Genomic DNA, 25,510 nt, shown 5'->3' with positions numbered 1-25,510 from the left:
GCCTCACTGTAGTGACTCTGAAGTGGTGAAGTCTTGAGTGGAGCAGGCAACGCACTGTGCTCTAGGAGCCAGCTGACCACTACAGTAAAATGAATACAGCACTGAGCTGCCACAGGAGACACACTTCTCTACTACTGAACACACTTTAATAGGCATAGAGTTGGATGAAAGTCAAGAGACACTTGACCGTCTCAGTCCTGACTCAGATAAATCACTTATATTTCCTGAAAAAAAGAGGTTACAGTTTTTTCCGCAATTCATAAGAGGTCTACAGATGAAAAAGACCCTTCAAGAGCTAAATACATTACTTAGCAAAAGCTAAATATTTTTTCAGTTTATCACTTGATTTAGACAACAGAGAGGAAATAGCTATTAGAGCCTATTTTACTTAACTGCATTATTGTTTTTTTATAATCTTCCACAATTACAGATCTTGATTAGTCTGAGTTTACATGTGAGAAAGATGTGCTACTCTTTCTACTTTACCATCTGGTCCTTCTGATATAATAAACATAGAAAGAATTAGGGGAAAATGATGTGGACAACTTCATCCACCTTCTCTCCTGCTTACGGCTTATATTCATTTGCCATGAGTTCATTTGTATTCTCTTGCAGTCAGAGAACACAGTGCCATAATGGTATAAAGAACACAGCAGCATTCCTTATCTGATTATTTGGAGTTGTGCTGTGAAGGACTATGGATAAGATCTAATCTAGCTTTAAACATTATCAGAAGAGCAGAAGACATTTTCTACTTCTAAAGAAGTGCAAATTAAACAGAAAAAAAAAAGCAGTTGCTCTCAAATAAGAGTCCTAAAAAACCACCGAAAACTGACATTGCTGTTTCCTGAAATGACTGCAACATATCTGACCAGAGAATCAAAGAAAGAATGGTGTAAGCTGGAAGGAACCTTTGAAGATCATCTGGTTCAGTCTTTCTGCTCAACAAAAGTTACCTAGAACAGGTTGTCCAGGACCATGTCCAGATGGTTTTCAGTGTGTCCAAGGAGAAGACCTCATCAGCTCATAAGAGCTTCCTGGGTTTCAGAGGGAGCCTCCTGTGCACATGGCCTTTTGTCTTGGCATTGGGCAGCACTGAGGAAAGCCTGGCTCCAAACCCTTTGCACTCTCCCTTTAGGTATTTGTATATTTTGCTGAGATCTTCCTGAGCCCTCACCAGGCTGAGCAGTCCCAGCTCTCTCACCTCTCACAGGAGAGGTGCTCCAGTCCCTTCGCCATCCTCTTAGCTCTTGGTTGGCTTATTTTAAATGTTCTATTAGCATGTCTACCAACTGACCTGAATTGAGTCACCAGAAAGATTCACACATCTTGGAACATCCCCAGATTGCAGCAATCACGGGTTTTTATTCCTTCTTAAAAAAATATTATGACTATTTTCATGAAAGCGGACGAACAGAATGCCTTGTCTTACACTAATTTGAAACGAAAGAATAATTTCTGCCAAATTACTTTTGTAGTGCCATTTTAAAATATGTTAATCTAAATGTAATGAAAAAATAATTTTTACAGCTCCTACACTGTTCAGCTGCTAGTCCCATTTACTGTTAACGTTCTGCAATCACAGGCCTTGACACTGGACGTGTTTGCAGACATGATGCAGTGCTTTGCACGAGGACCATATCTGGGCTGCAAGCCTGTTTATCAACAGAGTTAACTAGTCCAGGCAGGATACTGAGCGAGGCTAGACTGCTGCACAGCTCCTGAGTGCAGGCAGTTTGCAGTATGTGTGTCCGCGTGATTACATTGCGCCATGTGGAGATACAATCTGCTTCCGTTTGCTGATACTGCAACCTATCGCTTCAGGAATCTGATGTGTTAACCACACTACAGAGTTGATATGAAAATGAACTTTGTAATTCCCTCACCACTATTCTGTCTTTTAAGGAATGCAATTCACTAGTTTCTGATTTAATGACCCATACTGTTACTCAGTATTACTCAATAAAACCCACTCAGTCCAATTGGGGGGACAGTCAGTGTCTCCTGATACATACTTGTTAACTAAAAAAATACAATAACAATTCACAGTTGACTTTGAAATTACCACGTTCACCATGTAGAAATACGAAAACTACTTTTACTCATTTTCCTGTTGGGCTCATGTTAAGCAACATCTGCAGTTGCTAAGCAGAAAATGATTTATTTTTGAAAGAATTCATGGTACCTTTTGTGATATCAGTCACAGAAGTTGCTTGTATTTCATGACAGAAAACAATGCAGAAAAGAGTCAGTGAAAAGAAAAACAACAAGCCAGTAAGTCTCAAGATGCACTACTCTCTTCTGAGATTCTTCTAGAATGTTTGGAATATTTTATCCTTGTTAATCATTAGGTTTTATCACAGAATCACAGAATCGTAGGGGTTGGAAAGGACCTCCAGAGATTATCAAGTCCAACTGCTGAGATTATGGGATTAGTTTTGAGTGGACATATCCTCAGTCTATCAAGATGTTTTCTATTTTTCATTTTATATTTTCCCCCAAATAAGATATTCTCACTGAATGGATATGGCTATGGATATTGGCAATCATCTTTAGGCCAGCAAAGCTTTCAAGCTAGGCAGAACTGTAACAGCAAAAAAAGTTTTGCGAGAGGGGAACTGAAAATATGTTATTGTATTCTTAAATGTTACTTTGAAGACAAAGGTAAGCTCACCTTTTTGTGCTTTCAGATTTTTGGAAACTACATCCATGTAAATATGCTACACATACTGAACTAATATGGCATGATGACACGCATATCATGAGAAAGTTGAGCCATAAAACAATGGATTAACTGAGATAAAGGGGCAAATTCTAATTTCGAACAATAAGAGGTCCTTTGTTTTCTTCTTTCTACTGCTCTGATTTACTTCTGCTGTGTAACTGAATGAACAACAAAAACTTACACATCTCTTACAGCATGCAGTGTACAGTTGCTAATGTCCTCTGAAAGATGCACTCAACAAGAGCTTTGTTGATCAGAGAGTAGTGTCAAAGGCAAGGAGGATCCACTTTTCAAAAAAATATTTCATACTTAAAAGGATTTTCAGGTATTCATTCAGCTAAAGTTTAATTTATTTTCCATGGATGTAATTCAACTTTTAAAGTCTTATTTTGAAAAGTCACAAACAGATGCATCTGCCAGTAACAGCACTTCAAAGAATGAAGCATTTTCATTCTTTTCTTTTTTATCTGAGGCATCTGAAGACTTTTTGGTCTTCATCTCAATCCAGTCTATTTTCCTCCTACTTGCTGACCCAGCAGAAGGATCGCTTTCACAAGCATGAAAACAGACAACACTAACTACTCTCCTCAGGTTGTCTTTCAGTGCTGATACTACCACTCTTTCAAATCATTATGATAGATGTTTACCAGATTATTTAAAATTATGAATAACTCTGTAACTCAACAAAGCCTGGGTTTTACTTCAAACCCATACATGAACACAGAGAAAAAAAAAAAATTATGAACAGGTTTTTTCCTTCTGGAAATTTATTTTCTGAACAAAACATTTGTTTGGCTAAAAAAGAAACTTTATCTTTGTGGATGATGGACAGCTATAGTGAATTCAGAAAAACAAAGCTATTTACCTGTTCAAAAGTATTCCTTTGAAATTCTTCAAATCCAAAAATATCCAGAATTCCAATTTCAAATATCCGATCGCTGAAAAAAAAAACAAAACAAAACACCACATATTATAAATAATAAGATTTCAAGCAAGAGAATAATATATGTGTTGTTCCTTACAAAAGTTTCTGCTCTAGCATGAAAACGGCCTTCATTTAAAAAAAAATGGTTTGAAGCACACATGCAGACTATATATACAACAGAATAAAAATTCTACTCACCATTCTCTCACATAAAAGATAAATAAAGTGTTGAGATTATTTTAGTAACTGTATTGTAAAATAAATTTGAAAAGGAATGGGAAAAAATGCTTAGTTTCTTGAAAATCCAGTTTCTAAAGATGTAGGTATCTATTCACTCAGATGAGGAACAGCCACTGAAGGGAAGTTTCTAAATTGTCTGAATGCACTCAGTCACTATTTTCAGTTTCTATTTCCCCAACAGCCAGAACAACTCTACTGAATGCACATCAAGGGATCATTGAGTCAAAGTCCCATTTGCCAGAATCAAGCAGAGGATCTGAGCTCCACCTGCACAAGAGGTTACATCTCCCAGGAGAAAGAACAGTGAGGATTTTGGCATGAAGAGGACAGACATTTCTTCTCTGTATATGAAAAAAAGAACCTGTTGGCAGTGTACCTTATTTTTCATACACCTCTATCAAGAAAAGGGCTTTATTTTTGCCCAGTAAGGACTAGGATAGGATAGTCACCTAGGATTTAGATAAGGACAATGGGAAATGGACAAAGGAGCTATTATTCTCTACTTAGTTAGGACTAAGATTGTCATCCAGATCTGAAGGAGAACTTAAGCCATTACAAGAGAAAAATGAATGTTTGGGATACCCTATTTCTTGCTTTGGAAGAATTTGAGAACTTTATATAACAATGCTGGGGTGACTGAGTCTGACTTTTTTCTTCATGTAACATTAAAGAGAGAAACACCTGTCAAAAGCAGGTTGTAGTTTCGCTATGAATGCAGTGTGAATTTCTTCAGGATGAAGTAATCTCCAAGTAAAATGAAAGACTTCCCATTATAGCCAATAGCTGTCTTGGAGAGGAGAAAAAAAGAAAAGGAAAAATCTTTCCATTCATGAGAAAGGAAATGGATGCCTTCTAAAGCAGATGAGTTTTCCTTTCTCTTTTACATCACAATTTGTAAATGTACATACTATATGTAAATGCTTGCAGATGATATTGCAGCCTTCTGTTTCTGTGATCTACTTCCACATTTTTCCTCCATATTTCCTCTTTTAGATTTTTGTATATACCACATTATAGAAGAAAACAGAAAAAAAGATGATCCACTACTTAGTGCTTCATTACAGGTCTACTATAGTCAATATAAAATTACCATCAGTACCATTCAATTGGATCAGGATCCAGCAGCCCTGAAAGCAAATCCCATATAACATTCAAAACAGTAAAATAATAATAACATAAGAGTACTGCAAAACAGACTAGAAAGAAAATAACAAAAACAAAACAGTCCTTAGGGACTAGAAGAGCCTTCTTCAGAAACGATATCCATGAAGTTTGTCTTCATTTCTAAGGCGTTCAATGCACTACTCATTGTCACGAGACTGGTTATACACATAAATGTCAGACAATGAGAGCTGCGTAATAAATCTAGCCTACAATGACTTTATTGGGCAAGAGAGGTTATCGTGAGGTTGATTAGCCTCCAAGGAAATTTCTGCAACAAGAAGCATTTAGATGTATCATTATCTCCTCTGAGTGTGATCTAAATGGTATGCAAAAAGGTAAGCCTTATTCTCAAGTGTTACTGATTAGATGGATGTACATTCCTCGTCTTAATGTGTTTTGAAAAAAACTTGTTCACTTTTATGAAAAAGGATTAGACATTTTCAAAACAAACTACTTGTGAATAATGCTTGAAGACCAGAATTATCATGTTATTCAAAAAAGTTTTGGAAAAAAAAAAAGCATGGAATTGCTTGGAATTTCAGATTACTTGATATGATTCCATTCTTTATTGTTTTGTTATTTAGCTATAACCTTTCATAGGAAAGTGTAACAGGAACTGCTGTGTAACACAGTAGCTGAAATACTGCTTTATATATCACAATTATTAGGATGTACTTAATACTGAAGGAACAGATCATCCCTTCTCTGTTTAATTCAGTGAATGGATTTGAGGTTGGATTGCTTACATCCCGGCTGAGTGCCATGACTGTTGTTTTGTCAAATCAGTCTTCCTGATTCTTTCTCAATAAATACGCAAGCATTTGCATAAGGAAGAGACCAAAACAAATTGATCTACAAAAACACTCTACATCAGGCAAAAAAAACCAACACCACCCTTGTCCAAGTTTCTAGCACTCTCAGGGAAAGTGTATAATCTACATCAAGTAATATTACTTATTAAAATTGTGGCATCTCTGAGAAACACTTTAATTTTCATGGAGATGTATCTACTTGACAGGAAAACATATCACCCTAATATTTTGTTGAACTCCACCTGATAAACTTGGCTGTGAAATGTTAGAAGATGTACACACTATATGAAAACCCTATCAACAGGGCAAATATAGAACAAGGACCTGTCTCCACTGGGATGGTAATAATTTCTTCCTGTATCGTGACACTTATATGCAACATTTCACGAAGAATGACAGTAATTTTATGTACTGGAATATTCCCTATGAGGGGGATTTGAACTAGATTATCTTTAAGGTCCCTTGCAATCTATGCTTATGATTATTCTATGATTACGACTAACACTGCCCATATTTTGCAAATTAAATAGCAACAGACAGAGCAACATCAAAATTACACATTTTATAGTTACAAATTATTTTACTTTATTTTCTGTCTTCCCCTGTTTCATACTACCTTTCTCCTCAGACAGAGGGGTCCATATACAGTTTCTTGGCTATCTGTCAATCATATTAATTCCAAGAAAATTACTTTCCTTAAATTAAACATAGCAGAGATTCCCAAGGCAAAATAAAGCATGCATGATTCCTTGTTTAGAAATGAAAGAGCATGCCACTTGTGTCTAAAAGAGCAAGTATTAAAAACAGTATTTTTGTTCTGAATAATTCCTTTATTTTACCCAATTTTTTACGATTGCTGAGCATCACTGACAATTGTCTTCACTATGTTTCAGACATTCAACATTTAATATGAGTAAGTAGAACAGTTAACATAAAATACTGGTGACCAAACCTTCAGTTTCATGAGGTAATGTTCTGTACTTATTTAGAAGATAAGAGAAGGTGACACTTCCATTTTATATGGACATGAAATTCAATTATTAAAATAGTAATTACTTTTACTGTATTATTATTATTATTATTATTATTATTATTATTATTATTATATCTTCTGGGATTTAACAATAATTTTTCACATAAAAATTAGAAGAACAGCACCTTGCCAATATTTGAAGAATGTTTCCATCTCTGACACAAGTACATAGCTGTGAATAGTTAAATATACAGTTAAATGTACAGTGGATGCTGACCATACCTGATTTGATTTTCACGACTTACAAAACAGCCTTTCAGCCAAAAATACTTTACAATCTCTCTAGTTTTGCCTTTTTCTTCACAATGATTCCCGCTGTATATTAGCTCTTCATAGACTAGAAACAACCTTTGATCTTGTATGCGTAACAGTTGCATTATGAAGAAATGACGTAAAAAGTCTTGGTAACTCCTAAAAACAACATACGTATACAAAACATCCTGTACGAAGATCTAACATCTTAATACACCTCTTGTCATTCATCATGAGGAACTTTCAAACTTTATGCCGTTCCTCATGTAGGTGAGTAGAATTCCCTTTACATAGTTCCGACCAATCATTTCAGTCAAGTCTGCAGCTTTGAAATCCATAGGGTTCGTTTCCATTGCTGCTTTTCATATTCTACCTACACAAGGCAGTGAGGTGCATTTGCTGAGGTTATATAATCTAAACCTTTTCATCTGCCTAGATATAAGGTTTCTTGTTCTTCCTCCAACTTCTGCTAGCAAGGAAGGAAGTGAGTAAGCTTATGTCTCATCTGGATAAACCAGAAGCAATACTGGCTAATGAGGAAGTATTTCTAGGATTAGATGGGATATATAGCCAAGCCTTCAACTGAGACCTGCTGCACTCAGGATCCTACCTAGACATCCTCAGTGCTCCACAGGGACAGAAGACACCTGCTGCCGTAAATGTGGCTCTTGAACAGTTCTATTCATGAGACAATAGCTTAATGTTCCCAGTTGTAAAAGTTCTTCATCTCAGTTACTAGCAAACCAGACTTTTGAGAGTGATTTTTCTGAGCATTTTTTTTAAGATTCTGAGATTTTTGTGGAGACGGTGTAATTTCCAAATCGCTCAGCCATTTTATTCAACAATTGCTGTTTTTCTTTTTAAATTACCATAACCAAGCATGAGATGTACAGATAAAGAGTAGTTGGGCACAGTGGAAAGAAACACTGACTCTTCATCTGACGGACATTTCTTTGAGCAACTTGACAGGTATGGCAGGAAATAAGATACATTTTTGCTAACTGTCTTAAGGTCCATAGTTCTCTCATTAGCAACACATACACTTCCCTGGCTCTTTAAAGCAAAATTTGTTTTACACTTTAAAACATGGTGCTGTATTGTTCATTGAAACACTGGCAAAGACCCAGATTGAAGCAGATCTCAAAATATGATGCTACATACAACGTTGTACTCAATACTTTGTACTGTCCGTATGTTTTAAAGTTTCCCCTACCTCCACATATAAAGACAGCTCTCCTGTGGGCTCATATTCTGAACAGGAAATCTCTTTCTGTCCCTCCTGCATACTCAACATTCTTCTACTGTGTTCAATAACAGATCAATAAAAATTTTAGTTTAGGCTCTGATTTTTTTCTTTAGCTGGGCAGACCTCTATTTCAGAAATATCTCACTCATGATCATACTATAAATCAGATGATGTGTATCAAGAATTTTGAGAATGGGACTCCTGAGATCTTTCCTTTACCCACATAAATGTTGCACAACTACTCTCTGGTAGTACTTGCATTTCACTGGGAATAAGATTACATAGCCAGAATACCGAAACTTTCAGAAAGTACAGATCCAGATATATTCTATATGCTTTATTTGAAACAGAAATCTATGGCTGACTTGGTAATACAGAGAGAGATTAGTTGAGTGCTGGCTTACTTTGCTTGCCTATAACATAGCACGTTTATTGGCATTAACCCCATCTCCAGGGCACATAAGAAACTCTTTGCAAAATAAATAATAAAACATAGCACTTTCTACTTAATAGCAGATAAGGAACACAATGTCTAGGTATTCTAAAGCAAATCTATGTAGTTGGCTCTTTTTTCATCAGAAAATAAAAATATATATCAAAAGAGTTCACGTGCATCCTTAAATCCTGAAGAATTTAAAGCCCTGGTACAGAATGCATCAGGCATTCTTAATGTCATCTAATGACATTGAATTACTACTGTTGGATCACTAGTTCGAACTTTCCTGAAGTGCAATCAAGTACTTTGGAATGCCATGTTTAGGCAACCCTGACTGCTCTAGCCCCTTTTAGCTACAGACTGGAAAATCAGGATACCTATTTCCACTCTCAGTGATATTTAAAAAGTCACAGCAGTCAGGTGACTGGAAAGAAGGATACCATCACACCTATTTTTAAGAAGGATAAAAAGGATGACCCAGGGTATTGCTGATCTGTCAGCATCACCTCTACTGGGAAAGATCATGAAGCACATTCTCCTAGAAGCTATGCTAAGGCACATGGAAAACAGGGAGGTTATATGGGAGAACCAATACGGCTTCACCAAGTGTGAATCCTGATTGACCAACCTAGTAGCCTCCTGTGATGGTGCCACTGCATCAATGGACAAAGGAAGAGCCACTGATGTCATCTATCTGAACTTCAGTAAGGCCTTTGACACAGCTCCCCATGACATCCTTCTCTCCAAATTTGAAAGATATGGATTTGATGGGTGAACTTTCCAATGGATGAAGAACTGCCTGCAGGATCAAGCCCAGAGAGTGGTGGTCAATGGCTCCATGTCTGGATCGAGATCAGTGACGAGTGGTGTCCTCCAAGGGTCAATGCTGGAAACATTGCAGCTGTTTGTCTTCATCAATTATATTGACAGCGGTGGCAAGTGCATCCTCTGCAATTTTGTGGATGACACCAAGATGTGTGGTGGTCAACAGACCAGAGGGATGGGATGCCTCTGGCTTGGGACCTAGACAGGCTTGAGCAGTGTGCCAATAAGAATCTCATGAAGTTCAAAAACGTTAAAAGAAAGGTCTTACACCTGGCTTGAGGCAACACCCATTAACAATACAAACTGGGGGAAGAAAGGCTAGAGCACAGCCCTGCCAAAAGGGACTTTGGGGCACTGGTGGATGGCAAGTTGGACATGAAACAGCAGTGTGCCCAAACAAGCCAGAAAGCCAACCATTCCCTGAGCTGCAACAAAAGAAGCAAGGCCAGCAGGTCAAAGGAGTGATCCTGCCCCTCTACTCCATGCTGTTAAGGCCTGACCTGGAGTACTGTGTGCAGATGTGGAGTCCTTAGTTCAGGAGAGACCTGTGGGAGTGTCTACAGAGGGATGGAACACCTCTCCTACAGGCTGAGGATTTGTTCAGCCTGGAGAAGAGAAGGCTCCAAGGTGACTGGATAGTGGCTTTCACTATCTAAAGAGGAGTAACAAGACAGAAGGAGACAGACTCTTTAGCAGGGCATGTGCTGACAGGACAAGGGGAAATGGTTTCCAACTTAAAGAGGGTAGATGTAGGTTGGATATAATGAAAATTGTCTTTTACAGTGAGAGTGGTAAGGCACTGGAACAGGTTACCCAAAGATGTGGTGGGCGCTTTGTCCCTAGAGATACTCAAGGCCAGATTCTGAGCAGCTTTATTAAACTGTGGAATCAAACATGGATTCCTCTCCACTCCTCTTCAATCTAATGGTAACCATCATGTTTACTTTGCCCCGGATAAGCAACAAGCTATTTCATGGTAAATTTGAATCAATATTAATAACCAGATTCCAGTAGCTTTACCATAAAAGTTACAAACAAGTAACTAGTTTACTCAAAATTTCAAGGTCAAATATTATTTATTTAATAGGCACTAAGCCAGTAAACCTAATTTTACTGTTACATAAATTCTCATGGATTTAGAAGGGAAGTAGAATTAAGCTATCTCACAACAACAACAACAACAATATAATAATAACAAAGAGATAATAAGATAATGAAGAGATTAAAAAAAAAAAAAAAGAAACAACGAAGAGATAAAAAGATAATAACAAAGAGAATTGAGCTAAAAACCTTATCCTTAATTTGTGATGAAGTCTTTATCCCATCTGGTAAGTAGCAACTGTGCAATTCTCCCACCAGGAAACAAAGCATGGCCTGAGATCTATCAGCTTTACTTAGCAACATTAGTTGGTAGTTTTGTTGGATCTTTAAGGTTTATTAAAACTGCATCAAACTGGAGATATAAGCTGCTAATGGCTGGATTAATTCACATATGAAATAAATTTGAACAACACATCACAGATTTGTGCAATGATGATGCACTAATACAAACTACATCTTAAACTGTGCTATGCCCTGATTTACTATGACGGGTGAATCAATATGATCAGGCTGTACAAAAAGAAAAGGTGCGGGTATGTTTTCCTATCTTAAGCTGGAGAATGCAACACATTGAAATATCAATGAAGGAGACTGAACTTCATTTATGCTTAAAGTAAGCTATTTATCTTCAAGTTTTGAAACCTACCTCAGGCTAAGGTTAGCCTGCTAAAAATTAATATGACTTGTCAGCACTGCCAATATATCCTGAGCTTGTTAGCTCCCATTAGCCAACCTAAAAGAAAAATACTCTTTTTTCAAGCGTAGGTGTATGTTATATATATAACATACATATAAATTAAAATATATATGCATAATTTTATATATGTGTAATTTCACATTCCTGACAATACCAAACCAATGTTGTGTTTTAGCTAGAACTTACAACATCACATAGCCTTGAAGTTACCAAACAGATGGAAATAATTTCACAAAGAAATATTTTCACAAAGTAATAGTCACCTCAGGCAAATGTGATTGCAATAAAAATAGTAAAAATAGAGTAAAAATATTCAAAGAGCTTTGACTTTTTTTAAGAACCTATGATTTCTAGATATCATAGGACGCATTACTGAACAACAACGATAGTCAACACCGTATTGTGAGAATGTCATTCCTTGTTATAAACACAGTATTTCAAATAAACATAGATCTGGATGTTGCTCCTGCTTGATTGTCCACATGTCTGCAATTATAAGGGGTTCAACAGTCAGAAACAGACCAAATAAAACCTCTCAATATCACTGTAAAGCCCTCCCTTTGCCTCCAACAGGTGTCACATATAACCAAGGAAAGGACAGAAAGCTCTGACTTTCTCAAGACAGCCTTTTCTGTTGGTTAAGCCTGTAGAAGCAAAATATTATTTAATATTAACTGGTCTACGTATAGGGTAGAAATAAAATAAAATAAAATAAAATAAAATAAAATAAAATAAAGTTTTCAAAATCATAACAGCCCTATGAGAGCACAGATAACTATTTATTCTCTGAAACCAAGACAGATGGGATATATAGAAGAATTACTTTTCCTTTTTTTGCGAGTCTCAAATCTATCTTCTGTGGATTTCCATTTATCAACACTGCCAAAACACCTTATACTTGATGTTCATTAGAAAGTCCACCTGCACATGTGAGATGTTGAATCTTTGTTAATTCACATGCATATGACCATTTAATTAGGGCTCTTGTCTTAATTTGATGCTTTGATTCCACTGAAATTTCTTCTTTTTATTGTTGCTGTTGGGCTTTGACTGCCCCATTGATGCATGATAATTTGCTTTTTTTTTTTTTTTTTCTATGAAACCACACTGGACAGCATCGTGCATTCAGCAGTGAGTGAAGTTTAAAAGTTCACTTGAAAGTCTTTCAGTAAAATCCTGTTTTTAATAACCTGTTCTAAGGCCACTGTTTTGGAGAGAAAGAAATAGCATCTTCTGCAGAAACTAAACATCAGGCAGATATCTGTCTCTTGAAAGGCTTAATTCATTCTGTAATGTCATCTCTTAAGTGACTACTAATTCTACCTACCAATGAAGATAACTGCATAAAGTACCATGTCCACTCAAGCAAGCAAATAAAGAAACAAAATACCGAGGGAGTTATCTGAAACATTTGAGAAACATTTCAGTGATTTTAAAGATTCAAGCGCCAGTACTATCATAAATGTGTTAAATGATACCATTGTGTTTCTATTATGGATCTGGATTTGAACGGATAATGGCACAGTTAATAGTTTGTCATGGTAATCCTACCTTTCAGCTTCATCTTGATTTTGGAGGTAGCAGTTGATTGTGTTGATTAGAAAGCTAAACAAACGACCATACAGAGATTTTGCCAAAAGATCCCGGTAAAATTCTGCCATCTCTATAGTGTGTCTCCGTACTATCATGTCTCCTAAGACAAACAGCAGAAAATGGAAATAAAACATATTGTAAAACTTGCCTTAAGTAATTTTAGTTACAGTAAGCCCTTCCACCTTTTTTTACTTCTCTTTTGCCATACCCATACATGCTACTACTGTTTTTCAGAAGCCTTCAGCAAAGATAAGAAATCTGTTAACACAAGATCTTCAGGTTGGAAAAATGAACTTTTTTCAATAGAAAAGGGTAGGTGTATTAAAGAGAACTAGTATTTTACTGAAAATAACTTTTTCAAAACTTATATTTTTAAAAAACACTCCTGCTGACTTCAATTCTTAGTATTAATATCAAATCTGTGACCTTGTCATATTTATAAGGTTTATAAAGCTAGGAGTCCATCTGCATCAAACTGCAAAACTGCTTTGCTCCATGTTATAAAGATAGTTCTGATTCAGTCTGACATACTGCATGGCAGATAATCCTGCATATTCCTAACAGACAAGTTTAATATGGCATGAGAAATACAAAACAAAAATGATCAGTTTAAAAATTCTCAAATCAGAAGGATCAAAATGGCACCAAGCATGATCTATGAGAATGTAATCTTGGAAAAGATTACCTTTAAAATACTGAACATCAGTTGTTAAGGCTGAAGCAAACTCATCCGGTGAAACTTGCAGCATCCCTGCCACTGAAACAAAAAGAGAGTTTAAAGAAAGCCTGACCTGAGCTCCATAGCATATTACATTTTTTTTTATAACAGATTTTCTTGTTGTTCTTTTTTGAACATTGAAAGGACCCATACATTAAAAAACAAGAGCGCTATCATGGGAGTAATCAGAATTAATGAACATATACAATTGGATTAGCTATAATCAGACTATAATCAGCACTTTGTGAAGTTTGGAGTATGTGTGCATATTACATTACAGCTTTCTTTCCTCTTGAAAGGTTACTCGGGACTTTCCACAGCACTTGGCAGACTTTGTCTCTTACAGGAGTTAAGATATGTTGCTTACAGACAATCTCTATCCATAAGCCACTCTGAGGAGATTTGTTAGCAACCAACAGGGCAAACTTCAAAGCGTGAAACCAAGCGACCCTGTTAAGGCACAGATTTTGAAAGGAATTTGACTCAGTGCAAATCGTTCAGCTGTTGACAAGCACCACACGAGTGTTTTAAAAGAAAGCCGCACAAAGCCTCCCTTGCAACTTCTTCTGGGAAATTACATTTGACTCTGAATTGAATAATTGACGACACTAGCATTTTATTTAGTCTCATAAAAATTCACAGTTTATAAAACATCCAATCAATGGGGCACTGGCCTTTCCAGAAGCAGATGCTGGCTCCCTGGAGCTGGGTTTCCACCTATCGGTGGCTCAGTGCAAGCTCCCTGCTGCAGGGTCGAGCAGCGGTCTAGCAAGGCCGCATCCCACTGACCTTGCTCCAGCAGCTGCAGGTCTGACACCAGCGCTGTCTCGGTGTCTGTCAGGGTCGTAAAGCGAATGTCCCCCAGATGCAGAATTGCTGAGAGGATTACAAACAGGTTCTCCACCTCCTGCACATGTTTCATGCACAATTAAAGATAAAGAAGAGATCTGTTGGGCACAACAGTGAAAGGCAATGCTCTATAGAAACACACACTCCACAAGTTTATATATCACTAAATTAAGAAGTATTCATGAGAGAACTAGTAACAGGAGATTCGGATTTAGAAATCAAACTGGAACCTACTGAGGACATAAAATGACAGGATCAACCTTTTGAACTTTTGCTTTAACATAAATCACACCAGCTACTGAGTTAAGAAACCTCTTCAAGAACGTATGGAAAAAATACTGAACTATCTTTAATGGATGCATTATTTCTGCAGGAAACACATCTTCTCCATGGGAATTCTTCATTAAGTCAAACTCTATGAAAAGCAAGGTCAGTTTCTTCCTCAGCCAACTGCATCCCTGAGCAAAATGTCTAGCTTTAAATTACAGCAGGCTCCTGGCAGTAAAAGCCGTGCTTAAAGTTGCAAAGAAACAGAAGCAACTTCCTCGTCACCCATGATTGCATGCTATATTCAGATATCGCTAACACTGTGAAACAGATGTCTTTAAGGGCTTGGTTTTTCCTGCCTTCATTTTCACTACACCAGGAAAAGAACTAATGTTTATGTCTGTTCTTAAATTCAAGCCAAAAAAAAAAAAAAAAAAAGAGCAAAAATGCTTAAAACATGGAAAAATGTGTGTACTTGGATGTTTTTTTCAAGTCAGTTATATAAGAACTGTGCTCCTACAAAATCATAAAGCAGGAAATTTGATAACCACTATTGCATTACATGTCATTTATGTATAGCAAAGGTACTTGACATCTCTTACTTGAAATACTTTTGAAATATAATATTCTATAGAACCTGATTCTGTTGAATCAGTAGAAGTGTAGAAGTGACAGCAAGAAGCCTTACCGGAATTTGTAGAGCAAAATTAAAAAATAAACTGCAGATGAAATATATCCCCTTTGCCCTCTGGTGAGACTACACTGAATTTTGAACACAACAAAACCAAGCTTGAATAACTTTTCATAAGTTTGTAAAAAAATAAAAAAAAAAAAAAAAAAAAAGACTTATCTTTTTCTTCTTGTTTCATTTTCTAATAATGCCTGAAAGCAGAGGACAATAATAAAAGCTTACAGCATTTCTAGGATACAGACTGAAGTGCCTTTGATTCTGTTTAAGCAGCTTTGATTCTTTAAACTATTTTAACAACTTCAATCTCTTATTGTGAGAGACAGATGGAAGCAGGGAAAGGGTTTATTTCTCTATTACAAAATTCCAAAGTTGAAGGTTAAAAAACCAAGATATATAAAAAACAAACAAACAAACAAAAACCTTTGTTGTCCTTATTTGTGGGCAAACTATGAATAGTGTACATCTTGCAAGAAATGAATCACCATACTAATCTGGCATTCAAGCCAGGGTGATACATCTTATTTCTTGCTCTTGGGCAAGGCCTAATGCCATACTAACACAGCACAGTTCTTTGTTAGTTCAGAACTGGTTTGGGGATGACTGTACCACACTGACTGATGTGTGTTTGGAGGGGGGAAGAGGGGGAAGGGAAGGGGAGGGGGAAGGACAGCTGGGTTTTTTTTGTAGTTCTGGGAAGGCCTCAGATTTAGTTCAGGTTCTAAACCCTTGAAGACTTTTGCATCGTATTCTAAGGTACATGTTCTTTCAGATTTAAAACAAGTGTTTAATAATCATTAAGGTACTTTGCAGAGTTTCACAGAAGACTGCTTAAAAATGTTCAAGTAGCTCTTCAAAGAGACCATCTGATCTATTACTGAATGTGAACAGATAGTAAAAAACTAATACACACGGAACTCTCCATGTATCTTAGAAGTAAGGGGTAGTATTTTTAGGATAAACATTTTATTTATGTTATTCCATAGAATAGATCAGCCTACAGTACTCTCAGACTCCACAGATCACCAATCTATAATCATTTTAATGCTATTTGGATGTGGAGGAGCTTTGAAGCTCACTCATACTTCTCTGAGATGCCACATTCTTCCAGAATTCTCAGCAAGGTCAAGAGCTCAACCTCAAAACACTGCGTTTTTCTATAGTCTTTAAAATGTGATTCGCTATGCATTCTTTTACTTATTTATTAAAGAAACACCTTCCTGAGTGGAACAAAAAGATTAATGAAGGAGCTAGAGAGATGCACCCCTATATGAACCCTGCGCTAAACGCTGGGATTCTGGAAAAGCATGGAACTTCTGCTATTCAATTTTCCAGGTGCTGCTGAGCTTAAGACATTAGAAGTAAAGGATAATTATGCTAAATATAGCTATATGTGTTCAATTTCGTATATAGCCACGTGAATGTTCATGGGGAAAAATGACAACAAACCTGAAACATTTCTTTTTATCAAAATGTGAAATAGGTTACGAAAGAAGATTTGTTACTACCTTAATTAGGGAATATGTAGCTTATAGAAGTTCTTATGATCAGCCCCACATTTTTTCTTCACATTCCAGTGTGATTCCCCTCCCACTGTGCTTCAAAATCTTTTATTGATTAATTTTCTAAATATCTTCTTCATAATTGCAATAAGATTGAAGGCAAACATCAAACCTATTTTCTTGTTGCTTTCTTGGCGTTAAGTTAGCTCTTTCAATGTACCCTGCCCTAATTTTATTTCACTTAATATGTATTTACTTCTGATGTTGCTAGTAAATGCCTTTGGAATGTGTGTTTCACAAAATTAAAAGGGACAGTAAGATAAGTGGGAAGGGGAAAAATTTCTGTGGGTTTCATAAGGTTTCTGTCATATGGGATTTGATTGTTTCTTTTTATCTATGTAATTTAATTGTTCAGAATATTATACCTTGAAGCTGTTTTGCAAATCTTTAAGAATGAAAGAGATTTACATTGTTGGTGCAGTGTCTAATTAAAAGTGATTACAGTAATTTCCCTGGGGTGAAGTAGTATTTTGTATTCTTTCAAGGTCTTTACCAGTAGGAAAAAAGAAAAAAAGGAAAAAAAGAAAAAAAGAAAAAAAAAAAAAAAAAGCAATAGACAAAAAGAGGCTTCTTTTCTCCACAAATGGTTATTGGTGAGAGTTCTTCATGACTTGCTTCCATGAAGCAATGCTGCCATTTTATTTGCAAATAACATAAACTTGTGTAACTCACCAGGCTATTGAATCCCATAGCACTAAGAGCTTCTTTCAGAACTGTTAATTTCTCCCTGTTTTGAGGGTTAGCTGTTAGCATTGTCTCTTCCAGCCCAGCTTGGCTTAGATACCTGCACAGGGGAAAATCAGCATATTGAGTATTCCAATGCTGGTGGCAAAATCAAGCTGATGAGGTTAAAAGCCATCTCTTCCCCTTCTAATCAGAGATTTATCACAGATTTCTAAGCCATCAAAGGGAACAGTACCTATGACAGAGTGCTACCCATCTCCTTCCTTAAGCTCTTAGCACCACATTCCTTAAATGCTGGTATAAACTCACAGACTACAGCTGCAAAGCCTGTATGGACAACATTCACTGAATATATGTACATGGACAAAAAAATCACATTTCTGAATTTCACACTGAAGTGAGATTGCTTCATTTTTGTGTTCGGCTTTGTGTTTGGATACTTTCATCCTGTATTTATCTCAGAAAAAAGAATTGTTAAAAGGAAATCAGTGTGCCTTCCCCAGCTCTGAACTTTAGCCTGACTTGTAAACTAACATTTCAGAATTAAATTATACCACTGAGATTTTTGCCATTCTTGCAGTACCAGAGATTCCCCTTCAGAAGAAAGATTTGAGGAGATCCTTTGATAACTCTAGTTGCTTAAACCCTCGTGGCTCAGGAAGAGAGCTCCTATCTGCTTCATTCTGTGATCGTAGTCTCCCTTAGCAGCTGAAAGGGCGACAGGCATACTCAGTCTCTCCTAGAACAAAGTACTAAGTAAGTACACAGTGTACAAAGTACATACAGCCCTTTAGCTCTACTGTGTTACACAAAACTGTGAAGCAAAAGGATACTCTAAAATCTTTGCAAAAATAATGATTAGGTGAGAGAAAGAGAGGCAGCTAGCCCAGCAGCTAACGCAGGGGAAAGAAACAGAACCAACATAAAACAGTATTAAAACGAAACAGAATAAGCGAAAACTACAGTACAAAAGACTAGGGAAAAGAACAGCAATCTAACCTTTTTAACAATTTATTCTCACCCATCTGAAATACATCTATGGGCACAACAGTACTATTAGGGCACCATGGAGGGCGTGATTTCAAAATGAAAATGTTCCCACGGATAGTTCGGTACTGATCTTGTAAAAGCGGTAGCTCTCATAAAGTTCATCTTTTGTGTGATTATATGCAGCTTTTAGAAACAGGTAAAGGAATACTTTAATATTTACACCTTCATAGCTGATAGTGAGCTTTACAATATACATGTCATGAAATACCCTGTGCATTTTTAACAGATTGATAGTGGGTTTACCAGTGTGGATTTGGCTTGGATTGATACTGGTATATGCTACCTCAACAGGTGGGGCTAAGAGAGAATGATGGGAAAAATGTATGCCCAGGTGCATAAGCACTTTCTGCACCCACAGAAGAACTCAACAAGCAGACATTTCAAGTACAAACAAGCCTCATATCACAGTGGCTAAAGCCTATGCATTAATACAACCTTTGAGAACATGGTTCTGTGTTCATCACTGCCAGAGCACAGCATTTCCTGGAGCTTACTAAAAGTACATGGGCTTTTTTCCCCAAAATGGTAAATAGAAATGATAGCACATCTGTCAAATTAGCTAGAAGCAGATAATAAAGAGTGTATGCCAAATCTGTGGGTTTGATTTGTGTTTTTTTTTGTTGTTGTTTTATGTTTTTTGGATTTTTTTTCCACATTGCCTGTATGTTTCAAAAGGAAGCTAGAATAAACCTGATGCTGAACCTGGCACAGAATTTACTGGTATAAAGGTTAATCCAGCAGAAAATTTTCCATAGATCTTAACTGCTTTGTGATTTTATCGGTCACAGTGCTGCATCAGCCTGCTGCAATATCAATCTGTAATCGGGAGATTTGCAGCAGCATCTATTTTGCTTTCAAAACATCCTATTGTTGAATGGCAGGAGGAGTTGGAATTTTATGGCCATGCTTGCAAAGAAGGCTCATTGCTGAAGCTCTTGCTGAAGAACTCTGTGTCTCACAGGTTACTGAGCAGGAGATACTCTCTTTCGCTCAAGAGAATATTTTATACTGTTCTTATCTAAGCAACTCAACTTCATTAGCTCTTTTTAGCATAGCTAAAGTGCTGTTGGATATTGCAGCAACAGAAAGTATATGAACACCACAAACACTTATCAAGGCAGGCTATGGCATAGCAAAGTGACGCAGGATGCTGACTCCCTTGGAGGAACAAGCAGAGCTGTGATACGAACCAACATGCGGCAACTCTCGCCGTCAGCACGAGCATTTCTTGCTGATACAGCAGTGGGGCAAACTGGGCACCTGCCAATCCAGGCACCCGTGGCTCCATCAACCCAGCAATAAACTGCAGCATCTGCCGGGACATGCCTGCTGGAAGGCAACGTGACTTTCCTACTATAAACCTCCTCCAGTTTTAATCAGCAGGTGTGCTGGTGCCCTTGGAAAAGGCTGAAGTTGGACTTTTCCTAAGGAGCGGTTGAATTTACAATCAGTTTCCCTAGTCTAAAGGCAATGAAGGTATTTTCTAACATGTCATGAGCCACACTCCTTTTCCAAATTATTTTAAGAGTAATGAAAAATAATTTTTTTGAAGACATGAACATTGAATTACTGTATGTTTATTACATGAAACATTATTAATGGTGGACAAATTGCATAGAGTGCTTAGAAGTGTTGATGGATATCATACAACTCCCCAAAATACATAAACTGTACACTATAACGGAGTAAGTGCACTATACTGACTGAACAAGGAAAAACAGACCACATTTTTTTCTAATTACTCTTAAGTTCATTCTACCTTAGAAGCACAGCAAAATTTAGACAGAAATATAAACTTTTCTGTGCTTGTAAAACTATTTCCTGCCAACTCCTTCTTAGCCCTTTAAAGACCCCAAATGAAAAAGATGACAAATGCCTGAGACATCCTTAGTACCAACTTAGGTTCTTTAAGAACCAGAGTTCAAAAAGAATTCTAAATTGTCACCTTTCCTACAAAAATAAGGAAAGAGGAAAGAGATGTCTCATACTCTAAAAGTTCTAACACAAATTAAACACATTTCACTGGAGGCACATCGTTATTCTGTAGTAAATATTTTTAAATATTTGTTAATATTTTTAGTAAGTGCAGCTTCTCTCTCATTTATGGAGCATTTTTTTCTCTTGACATTCAAGCAGCCCGGATAGAGTTGCATTGCCGCTGATAGAAGTGGATAGAACTGCTTAAAATTTCTATTGTGAACCTACTATGTAACTTCTGGTTATTACTTTAACTTCCCTTTTTGTTATCATAACTTGCAGTGTTAGAGCCATCCCATTTATGAAATTTTGTTCTATTACTAGAGTGTGTGCGATGTTTCTGTAAGTTTCTGTAACAAGTGCAAACCATACCTGGTGACTCTTAATTTCTTTGTTATTGAAAAATTTAGGACTACTGTTATATGTGTCAGAAGGGATGCTCCATAACGTCCAATGAATGCACATAGGTTACACACCAATTGTGGACTTACTTTATCAGAGTTCAATTTGTCTTACTTATTTATCTGTGAATGTGAATTCGCTCTGCAAATGCACACCCACACTGCTTACTGTGGCTTTAGAAAAAGATTCTCAAATTTTGGCTGAAGTTGAGAATTCTGGTTGAGGGTAGACGCTTAGAAAAGTGATGTTTATATCTCTAGTAAAAGTGATGAACCAACTCGTCTATGCATTTCTAATGATTACCTCCTTTTTACTGACTGCTTAACCATCTGTTTCAATGCTGCCATGTCAGCATTTGCACTGGATTAGTATTCTCGTTAGACAGCTTATCAGCAGACAAAAAAGTTTTATGCACATGTGATCAGCGAATGTTTATTTTATTTTAAAAAAGAAATTCACTGATCCACAAAATGGGGTTCTGTTAGGAAGATGAATTAATCATAGAATCATAGAATGGTCTGGGTTGGAAAGGACCTCAAAGATCATCTTGTTTCAACCACCATGCCATGGGCAGGGTCGCCAACTACCAGACCAGGCTGCCCATAGCCTGGTACATAATCACGGTAAATAATTTCTCAGCCATCACGGCAATAACATACATCAAATTTTCAGGTAGGAGTATTAATGCTTTGTCCAAAAATATTTTTTAAAAGTGCTTACTATTACATCAAATTGTTTTTGTATTAACTGCAAAAGTTAACAATTACTCTTTACTTTTCTCATTATAACTGCTACAATCAACATCATTTATATTACTTCACTTACACCCGCAGCACACATCATAATTTGGTATCCGTATCTCAAACAATAAGAAGAAATATACAGGGACAAATGCCAGTTTACCTGAATAATAATGACTTTTGTAGTGCATCCACATACCAAAGTTTCTAAGACAAGTATACTGGTAAAAGTTTTCTTTAAAGAAATACTTTCTGCTTCAACAATGGAGGAAATAGCAAAGAACTGAGACTAAAAAGTTTAAACTATCAGCTGCCTCTGTCAAAAACTCAGCAATACAATATTTTTTCTGGTTTGAATGATTGAAATTAAATTGATTTATTTTCTTTTGAACTGCACCTCAATAGCATCTAGTATCAAATGAAGTATTCTGCTTCATTCAACAAAAACAAAACATGTTTCATTTCCTTACAAGAAAAGCAAAGGAAAGTAGGAGTCACAAAATTATTACAGAAGGTGAAAGTATTTTTTTGTTCTGGTTTTCTTAATTGAGTTGTAACATTTTCTAAAATCTATGAACAGCTAAGAAAATAATGATCTTCAAATTTGATAATTAGGGAATTTATTTGGGAAGAGGCTATCCCTAGTTCGGTTACAGTCGCTTACTCAGCACAGCCTGCAGAAAATACCTATAGCTCTTCTACTCTGTGCAGCAGGCACACCATTTCAAAATTAGTTCAAAGCAGCTGGAGCATGGAGATTGAACTTTCATGTCTCACATCTCAGGTCCAGTTCCTTCCTGCTAGGCCAGAGAAGTTTAGCATAGTCAAGAACACTGCAGGCTTTCGAAAATCAGCTTTTCTTGATTTTCGTAAGTATATTCAAAACAAAGCCAGAAAACAATCACTTTCTGGCCATGAATCTACTTCCCTGATGTTGAAAAGCTGACTTACACTTTGATCAGAATTCAAGATATCCATATACTTCCCAACTACAGCCAACAAAGTCATCGGAGTCTCAAGGGAGACCTGAACTATTGACGTACGTCACACAGGGGGCCTCTTTAATCTCTGGCAAAAGAAGGGGTGACAAATGATATTTTGCACTAAATGTTTGGACAACTACAAACGTAAAGTACTTCAAACCATATTGTTTATTGCTGCCAAATAAGGGAAAAAAGGCCCTTGATACATGTGGCTGATCACAAAGAGAGATGTTGTCACAGGGACCCTAGAGGAGCAAGCCTTCCAGAGGTTTGTTACAAACTTTGATATTTCACTAACAGAACAAATGACATATTAGGAAAACACAGCCTAACACCTAACCACGCTGCATTCATAAAAACCAACACTTGAAATGTTCAAGTATTCTATATAAAATAATATTCTATACAGACTCTCTACATCACACATGTATACACACACACACACACACACACACACACACACACACACACATTATTGTTGTTTATCATATAAAACTATGCAGTTCATTACAGTAGTTCAATTCCTATCTGACAGTGAAGCTGTCTGAAGAAGATTAGCAGGTTGCTTCCACTTGATCAGAAATTCCCTTTTGTTAGTAGAGCTAAAGTTGGATTCCAATTAAGGAAAAAGAGGAAGTTCTGGTTTTGCCAGATGGACACTTCATAAGGCTTTTCTGAAGTAAATACATTCTGCCATGAATAATTAAGAGATCGGTGGGATTACATTACTAAGTATTTCTAAGTCACTATAAAAATGTTGATTAAAGTCCAGAATTATGATAGAAAATTTTATACATATATTTATATATATATTTATATGTATATATATTTTTTTAAGTTAACATCTAACCACTTGCTACACCTCCTGATAGAAGCTGAGTGCTGTCACATCTAAATGTTGTGAAACTTCCTGGACCATAGTAGGTTTGATATAAGAGAATACCATACAAGGAATAAGAGAATACACAATATAAAGATTAGCTCGAAGTCTTAAAATCTTACTACAGCTGGTAAGTCAGACCAATAAATGTGTTTAGTAGTAATAAAGATTTCACATATCACAGCTAACATCTTCAATAAACAAGCTCAGGGACCTCCTGAAGTCCCTGACAAAATGAATTATTCTATGAAACACAGTGAACTTAGAAGATACCTATTTTTGAACCTGAGAAAAATAATCATTTTGACCCCAAAGGAGAGAAGGATCAATGCTGGATGCATTACCTTGACCTCTGAACAGTTCCTAAAACACAAAAATCAAACTATCTAGCTCTTACAGCTTTCACATCACAGCAGAAGTATCTGATGATGAATTAGTTTTATTTAAGAAACAACAGGATTATTCACGCAGGATGTTCTAAAATCAAAACAATCTTACATGTGTGAGCCCAAGGATTTGTGCTCTCCATATCCCCTGCTTAGGTCAGCAGCTCTTTTCACTGTCAGTACTTTATCTGTCAGCCAAAAGAGTAGAAAATATTTCATATAATACTGCCTCAACAAGTAGTATTACCCTAATTATTTTATGAGGACTAAAATGTCTTTTCACCTCAGAAATAAATATTTGGCCAACATCTAAATAGTCTTCTTAAAAGTGAGATAATAAAGATTAAGAAAAACGAATATTAACAGTTTATTAACAGAAAATTTCAAGACACAGACCACTTTCTACAGACTGGAAATCGTAGAAAATCTCCTCTGGAACTTGTTTATTTATTTATTTTAATCTTCAAAATAGCTGTGTAAATAGAATTAGGATAAAGTCAGAAAAGTTTCACCAGTTGATTTAGAAAGGCTTAGGACAAACCCCAGGAATTTAGGAAAATATATCCCATTTGAGCTGCACCAGAATAAAAAGAATAACAGAAGACAAAATCAGAATTGTTATGATTAATGCTGGTAATGTGATCTCCAAGGTAATTCAATTTGATTTTCTATCCAGACAATAAATGACTTGTACCTTCCTCATGAAATTATTTATTCATGATTCTAGCAAAATGAATTAATAATAATAATCCTTTCTCATACAAAACCAGTGAGGGAAGATAAGATTTTTGTTTCAGAAAATGTTACTAAGCTTCTAGGTAAACAAGTACATTGAATGAGTTCAATCTTACCTTCTCTAGATATTAACTTCTACATTGCATTAACTGGGAAAAGATGGGATTCAACTAGTCACTACAGAGATTTTTCCTATTCCAACTATCACGCTGGGGCAGAAAATCACAAATTCCAAGATTTAGGAATAACCAAATCATCTTCCTGGTAAGAACCAGGAATATGAATGTGAACACAGCTAAAACAGTTGTGACGTTAACTTCTGAATCAGTAAGTTTTCTGTTCTGTAGCTGCTGCGGTGGATTTTCAAAGAACCTGCATGTTTGCACAGCAGATCCTGTCTAGATACAAAGAGTTGGATCTGATCTCTGGAGGCTTCTTTCAAACCAAGGGTAAACGAAAATATTGTTTTGCTCTGTTTATGTTTCTTTAGTCGGTGAAAGGGGAAAATGTCATAATCTGTTCTTTTGTGAGATATCAGTG

At 36.4% G+C, this 25,510-nt stretch overlaps 1 protein-coding gene across 1 annotated transcript in view; it reads right to left on the bottom strand.

Moving 5' to 3' along the window:
* MYO16 (myosin XVI) overlaps positions 1-25,510 on the bottom strand; it is a 261,913-nt gene that overhangs the window by 101,575 nt on the left and 134,828 nt on the right. The window contains exons 16-20 of the mRNA XM_042810398.1: positions 17,806-17,917; positions 14,557-14,674; positions 13,735-13,806; positions 13,008-13,149; positions 3,591-3,663 (exon numbers count right to left, since the gene is read on the bottom strand). Of these exons, the coding sequence (XP_042666332.1) occupies positions 3,591-3,663; positions 13,008-13,149; positions 13,735-13,806; positions 14,557-14,674; positions 17,806-17,917 (517 nt within the window). The remainder of the gene's footprint in view (positions 1-3,590; positions 3,664-13,007; positions 13,150-13,734; positions 13,807-14,556; positions 14,675-17,805; positions 17,918-25,510) is intronic.

Source organism: Centrocercus urophasianus, unplaced genomic scaffold (assembly GCF_019232065.1).
Source record: "Centrocercus urophasianus isolate 14NV4802_14NV808 unplaced genomic scaffold, USGS_Curo_1.0 seq_12, whole genome shotgun sequence".
NCBI lineage: Eukaryota > Metazoa > Chordata > Aves > Galliformes > Phasianidae > Centrocercus > Centrocercus urophasianus.
This window is presented reverse-complemented; position numbering and strand designations above follow the sequence as displayed.